Source organism: Hemiscyllium ocellatum, chromosome 5 (genome assembly GCF_020745735.1).
Source record: "Hemiscyllium ocellatum isolate sHemOce1 chromosome 5, sHemOce1.pat.X.cur, whole genome shotgun sequence".
NCBI lineage: Eukaryota > Metazoa > Chordata > Chondrichthyes > Orectolobiformes > Hemiscylliidae > Hemiscyllium > Hemiscyllium ocellatum.
This window is the reverse complement of record NC_083405.1, coordinates 51,397,498-51,412,183: the sequence shown is the minus strand read 5'-3', so window position 1 is coordinate 51,412,183 and position 14,686 is coordinate 51,397,498. Positions and strand designations below refer to the sequence as shown.

The window sequence follows — 14,686 nt, the reverse complement described above, 5'->3', positions numbered from 1 at the left end:
GGTGGAGACTCCATCAAGCAGGGTGTTACATCCAGAAAAAGATTCAAAAGATAGAGGGGTGGAGTGAGAAGCCTCTAGAGATGTTGTTGCGTGAAGCTCAGAAAGTGTCTTTGAGATATGGTGTGTGTGTGTGTGAGGGTGAGAGAAAAGAGCTGTACAGCTAATAGAAAGTTTTACCCTTTGTGATTCAGTTTGAATGCACACTTGTTTGTTGGTGATTGAAAGTTTGTGCTTTGTTCTCTGGAGCTTGAGGTCTGGGACTGTTTTGAATCTGATTTTTATTAAGGAAGTTTAACATGATTTCTTTCAAGGTTTACGATTTTACAGTGATTATGAAATAAAATGTTAACTCCTGTTCTTTTTACAGTTACTTTCAGTTTCTAACTAATCTCTTTTATCCTTGCATAAAAGTGATTTCAAGCTTAATATGAAGGAAAACAACATGATAACCTTTTTTTGTGGTTCAGACTCATTTGTTTTCACTTAATTTTAAGCCGTAGTTTTATTCAGAAAGTTCCATCCCTCAATGACAGTTGAAGTTTCAGTTCAACATTAGATTGTAATAAATCAATCCTATGGTTAATATCTGTGACCTTGGATTCGGCCATTATTCATGCATTATAAGTTTTTTTTAACTTGAATAGACAAGTCCTTTGAAGACAGCTCTGGTTATTTCGTGACTTATAGCATTGTAATTGAGCAATGACTGGTCAGGACTAGTTAAGAAAACTAATTTTGGATTTAAATTAAGGGACTAAAACCGGGTAATATTAGTGGATTTCAAAGTTCGAAACTGTATGCATTTTACATTTTAAATATTAAATACTGAATAAATGAATTTTTAATATATAAATATATATTTACATGTAAGATTCCAAAATGTATAGTTAGGAACAGGCTTTAAAGTTAGACAAACATAAATTGATAAATTGGTATTTGAAGCTATAGGGAGCAAGAAATATTGCAATATTTCTTAAAACAAAATCAAGGTTTAAACAAAATATTGGGTGATGAAGAATGGTCATTAGGTGACCCTAAAGCTGCTCAATTGGTTAAATTGGCTCAGCAATTGATCTGGCAACGTAACATGGGAGCAAGAACGAAATAGTTAATTGGACTATGGCAACAGTTTTGTGATGAGAGGCACGAAGAATCAGTTTTGCGCTCATGACAAGATACTGCCACCAAATTGGGGATTGAATTAACTGAAAATGGTGCTATGGAATCTGTTGAGGTCTTTAAAAATGAATGTGCTCGAGCAAAACAATTACAGAAACAGAATAAGAAGTCACAAGTGACTGGTAAACAAACAAAACTGCGCAATTACAGTTTTTAAAATATTTTAGCCACTTGTTGCGTTTCCATCTTGAATTACAGATAATGATTATTGTATTTATATAATATATAATTAATATTTATAATAAATCAATTGTATTAGCTTGACTCAATATTGACAGGATTGCTTCACATTCTCTCAGTGACCTGTTATATTGATTCATAGCTAATTTAAAACATGACAGCATTACTTCATTGTTAATGAAAGAATAGAAAGCTACATTATTGGCCAGAGTGTGTGCAGACAGTGGCAGCAACAGCCTTCTTGGTAGAAGAAAGTTGGAAACTTACTTTTGCGGGAGCCTTAATAATCAGCACCCCACATCAGGTACAGACCATATTAAACCAGAAAGCAGGACAACGGCTCACAGACTCTAGAATTCTAAAATATGAAACAATTCTAATAGAGAGGGATGACCTTACATTGATCACAGACATTTGTCTGAATCCAGCTACCTTTCTCTGGAAAGGGGATGATGAAGTTCCCTCAGACCCAGAACATGACTGCCTTGACATTATAGAATATCAGACTAAAGTAAGAATGGACCTTAGAGATATCCCTCAACATGCAGGGGCCAGGCTGTTCATTGATGGGTTCTCCAGAGTGATTGAAGGTAAAAGACACAATGGATATGCGGTAGTGGATGGAATAGAGGGGAGTGTTATTGAGGCTAGTTGACTACCCAATGATTGGTTGGCACAGACTTGCGAACTTTATGCACTAGGAGGGGCCCTTAAGACCTTGGAAGGCAAAGAAGGAACAGTATACACAGATTCTAAGTATGCCTTCGGGGTGGCACACACATTTGGGAAGATATGGCAGGAGAGGGAACTGATAAACAATAGGGGGAAAGAACTAGCTCATGAGGAATTGGTAAAGCAAGTACTGGAATCTCTTTTGTTGCAAAGGAAATAGCAATAGTCCACATAAATGAAGGGTTAGGTATCTCCTGGGAGTTTCACACCCATTGGCACCCACCTTCATCAGGAAAGGTTGAGAGAATGAACCAGATACTCAAGAAGCAGTTATCAAAATTAATAGTAGAAACCAGATTCCCTTGGACTACATGTTTACCAAAGCCCTTTTGCAAGTGCAAACAGCCCCAAGGAAAGATATGGGGCAGTCCCCTTATGGGATATTGCTTGGCCTGCCCTATCTGGGAACAAAAGAGGAACTGCCAACCCTGGACACTAAAGATCTGTTCTTAAAAAAGTACATACTGAGCTTGTCCTCGTCTTTGTCTTTTCTTAGGAAACAAGGACTAGTGGCACAGACACCACCCCTTGAACTTGCTATTCATCCCATCCGCCCGGGAGATTGGGTCCTAATAAAATCATGGACAGAAACTAAAATGCACCCAGATTGGTAGGGACCATACCAGGCTCTTTTGCCTACTGAAACAGCGATACACACGGCAGAGAAAGGCTGGATTCACTACATCAGGATTAAAGGACTGGTGGAATCCCCACTTAAGAAGGAAGTCTGGACGGCCGAATCAACTGAAGAACCACTGAAACGCAGACTCAAAAGACTTTAAGTAACTGATTTTTATGTGGACGTAGGATAGTTTCTTTTTGATATCTATATATTGTATAGCATGTTAAATCTCTCAGTCCTTCAATACTATTGTAGGATGCTGGGGACGCTTAGGGTTACCATATTAGCTTTCTTAGTATTGGGATTTTGTCAAACGATGCTGTCATCTCCATATTTGTTATTAACGGTCCCTGAGTCTGAATATCCGCAAGTAACAGAGATCGATGCTTGCAGCCCAGTAAAATGCGCAAATGTAAACTATCAGAGGGAGTATATTTCCTCCAAAATTCTTCTGAAGACCCTACCGGACACAAGGTATGGTTTGCAAAAACCGCCACCTGGCATCACTATCCATAGAGCCCCCTTTTACCCAACCCTAGACTGTCCTGACAAAAAGTGCCACCCGATATATCTTACCATTAAGAATACCTCCTCTGAAGACTCCTTTCCCCATAAAAAATGGGTCTCGACTCCTTAGTAATGATTTAAAGATAGTAATGGAAGCCACAGGGAAGTGTTATTCAGGCTGCTGTTTCCAAATAGTCGTAGGAATAGGAAAACGAGGCAAACAACTTGATAGTAAGATACAACATTTTACTCCTCCCAATGACCCAAAGGTGGTAAAAATGATAGAGGTGAAGGACTTGAAGCAGACCATTGAAATAGAAACTGGATACGGGGACACAAACGCCTAGGTTGAATGGGTAAAGTGCACAGTTAAAACTCTGAATAAAAGCAATTACTACGCATGTGCCTTCGGTAGACTAGTTGCCCACATAGTCCCCTTTTCGCTCGGGTGGAACTGAAACAGGAAGGGCATGGAATGTAAGATAGCCCTGTATCAGGATAAGACTGCATGGAATGATAGGAATTGTATATCCCTATCTCTAATGTTCCCTCCTTTAGAGAAGACAGATTTGAAAGCGTCCCCCATTTTTGACCACGGTCGGAAATCACACATCGTGTATAAGCTGACAAGGTACAAATCGTTCCAGAGACTTGGGGGAGCTGAGGTTATGTATAGAAACTCAGAATGACACTGAAACAGACAAAGGAGGAAACTACTCAGCACTCCGGGTTCCCCGGGTGGATCTCTGGTGGTACTGTGGAGGCAGAATATTGCGACCGACCCTACCTCCTGACTGGAGAGGGATATGTGCAATTGGCAATCCCATTCACCTTGGCATTTGAGAAGGAGAAGGTGGTAGTAACAAAGAATGGGAGGAGTAAAAGGTCGCTATTAGATACTTCCTTTGATGATAGCATTTATCTCGACTATAGGGGTCCTAGAGGGGTCCCTGATGAGTTCAAGGCCCGCAACCAGATTGCAGCAGGTTTTGAATCTGCCCTATTTTGGTGGGTAATGGTCAACAAGAATGTGGACTGGATAAAATTCGATATTTTATTTTACAACCAGCAAAGATTCATCAATTACACTAGAGATGCAGTCAAAGGTATTTCCGAGCAACATGATGCAACCAACAGAATGGCCTGAGAAAACAGACTGGCCTTAGATATGATCCTAGCCGAAAAAGGGGGTGTATGGGTGATGTTAGGAGGTAGCTGTTGTACCTTTATTCCAAATAATACAGCACCTGATGGGTCAATCTCTCATGCCTTGTGAGGATTGACCACCTTAGTGGAAGAATTGGCTGAGAATTCAGGAGTGGGCACATCACTCACGGATGGCTGGAATCATGGTTTGGGAAGTGGAAAGGCGTGGTAGTCTCCATCTTCACCTCCCTGATAGTGGTAGCAGGGGCACTGACAGCAATTGGCTGTTGTGTCATACCTTGTGTATGGGGGTTAACCCAGCGGCTAATTGAGATGGCCTTGGCAAAACAAATGCCTCTAAAGGGTAATCAGGCAGAAGGACTCAACCTCTTGAACAATGAGGGGATGGGTGGCCTTAAGGGATTAGCCACTATAAATGAAGTCTTAGGGATGATGCTAGTGAACTGGAAGGCAACGTATGAGACAAATGCAGAAGACAACACTTAGTAGCCAAGAAGAAAAGGGGGGGATTGTAAGGTTTAGGGTTAAAATTGTGCAGAATAAGAGAACAGGTGTTGCTTCTGCAAAAGCTTACATTATAAAATTAGGCTGTGCATGCAAATGCTAAACAGTGAGAAGCGAAAACAGGTAGAATTATCTATGACTAACAGGGCAGAGCGACCATGTAGCAGGATGTACCAGGCATAGGAAACAGAAGAAGCGAAAACAGGTAGAATTATCTATGACTAATAGGGCAGAGTGACTGTGTAGCGGGATGTACCAGTAACAGGAGAATATGTGCCAGTCTCAGGAGGAATGTGGCCAATGGATGGAATTTAGTTTGGCAGGATGATCGCACGAAGACAGCAAACTATGCCAGGATAGTCACATATAAGAAATGAGATAGTTAAGAGTAAGGGGCGACAGGCTTAGAGTAATGGGAGAAGTAAACAGAGGCAGAGAGAAGCTACACAAAGGTGGAGTGAAGCTAGAGCTTGTGATAAGCTTCGTGCTAAAGCAAAAGTTACCAATGGGGTGAAAGGGGAGGATTGAGAGATTCAGCTGAACAGCATAAATCAGAATGTAACCCTCAGATCGAGGTGTTTACTCATTAGACACCCGTTCTTGCAAATACGTATCAATAAAATTCACTGCTTCAGAATTTGACTCGGACTGAAATTTATTAATATGTGAGTTTTGTTTCTCACATTCTTAAATGATTCAAAATGGCACTCGATCGTGGCCGCAAATGAAAGCTTTTCACTATATCATTGTATGTTTACCGTAGAATACACGTGTCAACAAAATCCTTCATCGTTCAGGGCTGACAGTTGAGACAATGTTAAAAATCACACAATATCAAGTTATAGTTATTTGAAAGCACTATCTTTCAGAGTACTGCTAATTCATCAGGTAGTTGGGGAGCAGGACCATAAGACTCAGAATTTAGAGCAAAAGTCTACCCCAGTCCATAACTGGCCCTTCCACCTCACAGCTGCCATCAACACCTCTAATTGGCTCAAGGTGGAGAAGATCTCCAAGAAGATCGCGCAAATCGACACAAACATCAAATTTCTACTCTTCCGCTATAAACCCTCTGCCTCGTGGTCCTGCTCCACAACTACCTGATGAAGAAGCAGTGCTCCAAAAGCTAATGCTTCCAAATAAACCTGTTGGATTATACCTAAAGTTGTGTGATTTTTTTAAACTTGGAGAAAGTGAGGATTGCTGATACTGGAGCTCAGAGTCGAGAGCGTGGTGCTGGAAAAGCACAGCAGGTCAGGCAGCATCCGAGGAGCAGGAGAATCAACGCTGCGACCATAAGCCCTTCCTCAGGAATGGGAATCCAACCCAGTCCAACATTGGCTCCTCCCCATGACTGCTGAGATAGACAGTCAGCCCGAGCATGCGCGACGCCCCCATCTCCCCGGTAAACGTCTTGACGTCGTCACGCTGGTGACCGCCGCGAGCCTGAGCTCGAGACGCAGCCGTTATGTCCGGGAAGGAGGAAAGTGATATGGCCGTGAAGAGCATGTGTGAGTAAATAAAACAACAACAAAAAAAAGCAGCCGCGATCCTGGGCGCCTGGCAATCCTGTAGAAGTAATGATGGGTCTGTGTGGTGATCATTAAAGGGCAAGCATTGTGTGGGCCCTAGGCCAGGCCAGGCCAGGCCTGTAGGTGCTGAGCTTGAGTTTTCACGGATAGACCGGGCTCCTCCTGTCAGTGCTGCCGGCGTGGAAAACTATACACAGCTCCTTCGGCTGACGGGCGGCTGCTTTACCAGGCGCTTGTTATCATTTCGAGTCAGTTGCTTGGTACGCAAGTAAGAAACATAGACAGCAGACAAAAGGGCAGGCAATGTGCAGCAGCTCCCGCAACGTTTTGGAAAGGAGTAAAGGAGTTAACGTTCGACCAGTAGCAGGGTTATGGGACTGAGGGCGCCAGCAAAATCAACCATAAGTTGCGAAAATTGTGCAACTCCTTGTCGTACAATCATACAATAGATCGGCTGACCCATTCTGCTTGTGTTGATAACCTGAAAAGCTGCATTCCTTTGGGTTTTCTGAACATATATGTGACTCTTTTTAAAGCTATTTCTATTACCCTGTGAGTGGATTGCAGATCATAAAGTCATAATCCTAGAGATGTACAGCATTGAAACAGACCCTTTGGTCCAACCTGTCCATGCTGACCAGATCTCCCAACCCAATCTAGTCGCAACTACCAGTATCCGGCCCATATTCCTCCAAAATCCTTCCTATTCATATACCCATCCAGATGCCTTTTAAATGTTGCAATTGTACCAGCCTCCACCACTTCCTCTGGCAGCTCATTACATTCTTGTACCACCCTCTGTGTGAAAAAGTTGCCCCTTAGGTCTCTTTTATATCTTCCCCCTCTCACCCTAAACCTATGCCCTCTAGTTCTGGACTTTACCACCCCAGGGTAAAAGACCTTGTCTATTTACCCTATCCATGCCCCTCATGATTTTATAAACTACTATAAGGTCACCCCTCAGCCTCTGACACTCCAGGGAAAACAGCCCCAGCCTGTTCAGCCTCACTCTATACTCAAATCCTCCGACCCTGGCAACATCCTTGTAATCTTTTCTGAACAGTTTCAAGTTTCACAATATACTTCCGATAGGAAGAAGACAAGGATTGTATGCAGTATTCCAAAAGTGGCCTAACCAATGTCTTGTACAGCTGCAACATGAGTTCCCACTCCTATATTCAATTCTCTGGCCAGTAAAGGCAAGCATATCAAATGCCTTCTTCATTATCCTGTCTACTTTCAAGGAGCAATGAACTTGTACTCCAATCTCTCTTGGTTCAGCAACACTCCCTAGGACCTTACCATTAAGCATTTAAGTCCTGAAAAGATTTGCTTTCCCAAAAATGCAGCAGCTCGCATTTACCTGATATAAACTCTATCTGCCACTTGTCAGTCCATTGGCCCATCTGAATAAGATCCCATTACAATCTGAGGTAACCTTTTTCGCTGTCCACTATACCTTCAATTTTGGTGTTGTCTGCAGACTTACTAATTATATCTCCTATGTTCACATCCAAATCATTTATATAAATGATAAAAAAAAGTTGTGGACCCAGCACCAATCCTTATGACACTCCACTGGTCACAGGCTTCCAGTCTGAAAAACAACCCTCCACCACCACCCTCTGTATTCAGCGTTTAAGTCAGCTCTATCCAAATGGCTAGTTATCCCTGTATTCCATGAGAACTAACCTTGCTAACCAGTCTCCCATGGGGAACCTTGTTGAATGCCTTACTGAAGTTCATATACATCACATCTACCGCTCTGCCCTCATCAATCGTCTTTGTTTCACTAAAGCTTAGTGTATTGTAATATTTCTTCAATACGTTGAAGATACACAACAAATGCATTGTCAATATTTTGCGGCCTTGTTTTGTGCATTTTATGATGTATGTGTTTTAATGGATTGGTTGGGAAGGGTTAATTGGATGGGTTTGGAATGTTCTTGCGCTCAGGGTACTAATATTTATTGATTAGGTTCTGTTCAACACTCAAAATCGTGAATTGAATAAGCTCAGTAACCTGCAAGTCAACCTTATCTTTCGGTCCGTAATTATGCTGCATGACTTCAGTATTTCACCCACTTTTGATTTTGATTTCAGACTTTAAGTAATTGGATTTTTTTCTGTTATGCAAAGTTTTTTTTACATAAAATTTGGTAATGACTAATCAATAATTGTGTGTGTAACTGGGGCATCAAGTTTCAGAGCTTAATTGGGAACGTCCTCACTAATTGCACATTTCTGCCTTTAAATGGCAGTGATGTATGAAAATTCCAGCTTAAACAAATGGATAAAACTGTCAATCACTAATGATACAGTATTGCACTTGGCATGATTTATCTTCAAGATGAGATGTGAGCAAATTGAAAGATTTAATTCAAGAGTTTATCCTTGAGTAAACCTTTATGCTCAGTTTTAAAGCATTGTATCTCAGATTTCAGGAAGATATAGTAGTGGACTGGAGATAATGAGTCCACTTGAAAAGAATGCAGAATTAGATGATATTGGTTTAAGGTGAGAGGGAAAGATTTAAAAGGGATCTAAGGGGCAACTCTTTCATGCAAAGGATGGTGAGCATATGGATAGAGCTGCCAGAGGAAGTGGTGGAAGCTGGTATGATTACAACATTTAAAAGACATCTGGGATAGGTATATAAATAGGAAGGAATTAGAGGGAAATGCGCCAAGTGCTGGCAAATAGGACTAGATTAGATTGGGATTTCTGGTCCACTTGGGTGAGTTGAACCAAAGGATCTATTACCATGCTGTATGTTTCTAAGACTCTATAGCTGATTTAAGTCTAAATTTTGTTCTTCAGAATGAGACTTATTTTAGATCAATTTTATTCATAAGTAATGTTGCAATATACATCAATATATTTAGCAACAGCAAGCTGTATGATTTGTTCATTGCAATCTAAAAACACAAAGCGATGGCAATGCACAAGTTAGGCAGTACAATGAGAATATCTCCTTTGCATTCGATATATTTTAGACCCATCTGTCATGCTAAATTGACGGGATAATGAATGATGGATTATTTTAATGTGGATAAATTTCTTAAAATCCTGTCCCTTACATGCCCTCCTTGCAAGTGAGAGGAGTTCATGGAATTCTTTCAACTGCATCTGTCGCGACTCTCCTTTACAAGTGGTCACATGACCAAGTCTCTTTCCCTGACTCAAAACTTGAAGTAACATTTTTTTGGAAGTTTTTTTTGTGTCTTCCCTCATACCTTCTGAGTTCATCTCGTTATCGCCTCCCCCTTCAGATTTTCTTGGTCTGATTCCAACTGCTGATAACCTACTTCTCATGATGGCCCTCATTTTATCCACCAATGTAAATAGTCATTTCTCTCCAGTTGCCCTTCTTGCCTTTAAATCTTCAGCCATCACACTTCCTCAGGAAAGATTTGCCTCTATTGCCCTAGTTAACTACTGTTCTATCTCCAAACTCCTATTTTCTCCAAAGTCTTTAAACATATTGCCTTCAAAATACATTTCCATTTTTCCCAAAATGTCATATTTTAATTCCTTCAAATCAAGTTTCTGTTTAGCTGTAGCACGCACTCAGTTTATATCAAATTCACAAATGACATCCCACATGATTGTGACATTGTTAAATTTTCGCTCTTCGTCCTCTCAACCTTTCTGCAGCCATTTACACTGTTCACCACTCCATTGTCTTGCAAGCCTTCTTCAGTGTTGTTCAGCTGGGTGTGACTGCTCTCACCTGGTTATGATTCCAGCTGATAGTAATATCAGATAAGCCAGATCTCTGAATAAAACCTGAATTGATAGTCGATATGTTTAATTTTTGCATTTGTTCACCGCAGTGATTGGTCACTGAAGATGCAAACAAAACTTCTTTAACAACACAACATATGTTTATTACATGGGAAAATAAAAACCAAACAAAAAGCTGTCTACATATATACGACAGTTATACTGAAAACAAGCAGCAAAACAGTGTCACACACTGATTTCCAACATGATCCTTTTACAGTTATTTAATTCCAGACTGCTGTCATTATTATGTAGTAAAAAATGAGGTCTGCAGATGCTGGAGATCACAGCTGCAAATGTGTTGCTGGTCAAAGCACAGCAGGTTAGGCAGCATCTCAGGAATAGAGAATTCGACGTTTCGAGCATAAGCCCTTCATCAGCATTGCTTGCTGCTGTCATTATTATCTCAGCCTCTTAATTCTGTACTTAATTTATGCTCTCCAGTTTTATACACTTGAACTCTAATAATTTGTTTTATGATTTCTTCTGGGTCTACTGCCACAAGCCTTTCATAATTCTGATGGAACTTTTACATTCAAAACAGTTTGATCATTTCTATCACCGCTGTCCTGTCTTAGAAACTCCGGAGATGAGAAACCAATTCTATTGCGCTGATTTTTGTTTCCTCTGAACTGTACTAAAACAAAACTCTGTTCTTCTGCTCGGAGAAAAACTGTTTCCTTCTGAAGTGATTTGTGTTTATCCAGACTGAAACTTTGAATCTGAAATTAGAGCTAAACTAATTTCCTTAATGTGTTTATCATAAACTTAACAGTATTCAAGGTTTGTGCAAAAATTTGTACCTCAGGTGCCATTTGTCGTGGTTGTGGATATGTTCACTGAGCTGGGAAGTTGATTTGCAGATGTTTTCCCCTGTCTAGGTGACATTTTCAGTGCTTAGGAGTCTCTGGTGCTGCACTGTGTCTTCTGAAATTTATTTGGTTCAGTTTTTGTTGCTTCCAGTTGCTGGTTCCGGTTGCTGGTTCCGGTTGTTAATTGTAATGGCCATTAAATTGAATCTATGTCAATGTCCTTGTTAATGGAGTCAGCCACTGCCAGTACAACAAGCAGCCGGAAGCAGCAAAAACTGAACCAAATAAATTCCAGAAGATACAGTACAGTGCTGCTGTTTCACAGGAGGCTCCAAAGCATGAAGATGTCACCTAGACAGGGACAAAACGTCTGCAAATCAACATACCCACAACTGCGACTTAACAATGTAAGCAATTCATCTATAAATACTGCAGTGAATCTCCCATATACTTAAAAGCAATCTCATGTTTTTTTGGAAATGATGCACTTCAGTCTGTTCCAAATTATTTTCTGACCTGTTTAAAAATGTTATCTTCTTGGAACTGATCATGATCACCTTTTTTTACATCCAGGTTCCAAATCAATTCTATGTTATTCATGTTTAATTACTATTTAATTCTTATCACATTTGTAAAGATTTCTCTTTCTGGACTTTAATACTTTTAAGACTGGAGCAAAGGGAACAAATAGTATAGTGGCTCGGTGCAAAAGACAGAGGTTGTAAATGGTGTTGAAAGAAAAGAAGGGATCTACTATGAGTGTAAATTGTTTTGATTTGATTTACTTCACATGTATCTAAGTATATTGAAAAGCTTTGTTTGTGAGCCGTACAGGCAAATCATAATAAACACGGGCATACAGATCATAGCGTGCTTGGATAGGGTGAGGCATATTCGTTACACTGTACAGGAGATGCACAAAGCAAGATCACCATTATTTGAAGTTGGAGAGTCCATTCATCAGTCTAATAATGGCAGGGAAGAAGCTGTTCTTGTACCCGTTGGTACACTGGGGTCATAGAGTCATAGAGATGTACAGCAGGGAAACAGACCCTTTGGCCCAACTCGTCCATGCCGAACATATATCCCAACTCAATCTAGTCCCACCTGCCGGCACCCAGCCTATATCCTTCCAAACCCTTCCTATTGATATACCCATCCAAATACCTTTTAAATGTTGTAATTGTACCAGCTTCCACCACTTCCTCTGGCAGCTCATTCCATACACGTACCACTCTCTTTGTGAAAAAGTTGCCCCTTGGGTCTCTTTTATATCTTTCCCCTCTCACCCTGGACCGATGTCCTCCAGTTCTGGACTCCCCCACCCCAGAGAAAAGACTTTGTCACTTTTATCCTATCCATGTCCTTCATGATTTTATAAACCTCAATAATGTCACCGCTCAGCCTCCGAAGCTCCAGGGAAAATAGCCCTAGCCTAATCATCCTCTCCCTATAGCTCAAATCTTCCAACCCTGGCAACATACTCGATTATCTTTTCTGAACCCTTTCAAGTTTCGCAACATCTTTTGATAGGAAGGATACCAGAATTGCACGTAGTATTCCAACAGTGGCCTAACCAATGTCCTGTACAGCCGCAACATGACCTCCCAACTTCTGTACTCAGTACTCTGACCAATAAAGAAAAGCATACTAAACGCATTCTTCACTATCCTACCTACCTGTGACTCCATTTTCAAGGAGCTATGAACTTGCACTCCAAGGTCTCTCTGTTCAGCAGCACTCCCAAGGACCTTACCATGAAGCATATAAGTCCTGCTAAGATTTGCTTTCCCAGTCAAGCTTCTGACTGATGGAAGAGGTTAAAGGAGAAAATTACTGGGTCGGGTGGTTCTTTGATGTTGGCAGCCTTTCTGTGGTAACGCAAAATGTAAATGGAGTTCATTGGTGGAAGGTTGGCTTCCGTGATGGTCTGGGCTGTGGACACAACCTTCTGTAGTTTCTTGCGGTCCTGGTCAGGACAATTGCCTAACCAGGCCTTTATGCATTCAGATAGCTTGCTTTCGCTGGTGTATCTGGAAAAGTTGGTGTGGGTCCTTATGGACATGCCAAATTTCCTGAGCCGCCTGAGGAAGAAGAGGCATTGTTGTGCCTTCTTGACCATCACATCTATGTTTGGAAATCCAGGACAGGTTGTCTGTTATAATCACTCTCAGAAACTTGATGCTGTCGACCCCCTCAACCCCTGCTCTGTTGATGTAGATGGGGCCTGTTCTCCTCCCTTCTTTCTGAAGTCAGTGATCCTGACTTTTTCCTGACGTTGAGACAGAGGTTGTTATCATTGCACCATGACACCAAGCCCGCTGTCTCCTTTCTGTATTCTGACTGGTCATTGTTTGATATCTTTCTTACCCCAGTGGTGTGATCAGCAGACTTGTTGATGGTGTTCATTTGGAATTTAGCTACACAGTCGTAGGTGTACAAGGCGTACAATAGGGAGCTGAGAATGCATTCTTGGGGAGGGGCTTCGGTGTTCGGTGTTGAGGGTTATCGTGGAGGAGGTGCAGTTGTCTATCTTCACTGATTGTGGTCTATGGATCAGGAAGCTGATGATCAGTTGCAGGACCTAGGTCATGGAGTTTTGAGTTCAGTCTAGAGGGGATAATGGTGTTGAAGGCTAACCTGTAGTCGATGAGCAAGAGTCTGTTGTAGGTGTCCTTGTTGTGCAGATGTTCCAGGGATGAGGGATTATGATAAAAGGCTTATGCCTGAAATGTCAACTGTCTTGCTCTTCGGATGCTGCCTGACCTCCTGTGCTTTTCCAGCACCACACTTTTCAACTCTGACTCTCCAGCATCTGCAGTTCTCACTTTCTCCCAAGGATGTATGCAGAGCTTGGGAAATGGCATTGGCTGTGAACCTGTGACATCAGTAGGCAAATTGCAGGAGATTGAGGAAGGCTGGGAGGGTAGAGTTGATGTGTGATATGACCAGTCTTTCAAAGCACTTCAGAGCCACTGGGCAGTAATCTTCAGTACTGGGATGATGGTGGTCCTCAAGCAGGTGGGCACATAAGTTTGCAGGAGGGAGTGAGTGAAGATATTGGTGAATACCTCTGGCAGCTTGTCCATATAGGATCTAAGTGCTTGGTTGGGGATTCTGTCCAGGTCATTGCTTTCTTTGTATTGATTCTTAGAAATTGATCTGGCAGCTGCAGTGGTGACTGGGGAACAGGTGGATCCGGGACTGTTGGAATAGGTGACACCGCGCTGCTTACATTCTGCTCCAACTGAGCATAGAAAGCACTGAGTGTATCAGGGATGGATGTGTCTTTGTCCGCTATCTTGCTGTGCTTCATTTTATATCTCGTTATGTTGTTAAAGCATGTGAAAGTGAGAGAATTGGCTCTCTCTGCTGGGAGCAAACTGCTTCCTACCATTGCTGTTTCTTTTTTATTTGACCCAAGATCATTCACACGCTTGTTTTCTGAGCAAACGTTATATTTCGAACATTATCAAACATTATTGCACATATATATATATCAATTAACAGAGCTCCATGCCATCTGTTTTTGGCTTTTTGTTCTTCTGTAATGTTATACAACCTTAAATATTCCGGCCATAAATTTGCACCCATGTCAGTAAAAAGGCTATCAGGTCATCCACATTGATTTGATTTGTGCTGTGAATTCATTTGTTTTGTTACAA

General features: G+C 41.4%; 1 protein-coding gene and 1 pseudogene across 3 annotated transcripts in view; both read left to right on the top strand.

Annotated features, from left to right (window-relative positions):
• Positions 1-3,369: 3,369 nt before the first annotated feature.
• Positions 3,370-4,873, top strand: LOC132815938 (uncharacterized; annotated as a pseudogene).
• Positions 4,874-6,307: 1,434 nt separating this feature from the next.
• phf14 (PHD finger protein 14) overlaps positions 6,308-14,686 on the top strand; it is a 239,054-nt gene continuing 230,675 nt past the window's right edge. For all 3 annotated transcript variants that reach the window (XM_060824742.1, XM_060824743.1, XM_060824745.1), the window contains exon 1: positions 6,308-6,402. In XM_060824742.1, the coding sequence (XP_060680725.1) occupies positions 6,360-6,402 (43 nt within the window). In that variant the 5' untranslated portion in view covers positions 6,308-6,359. The remainder of the gene's footprint in view (positions 6,403-14,686) is intronic.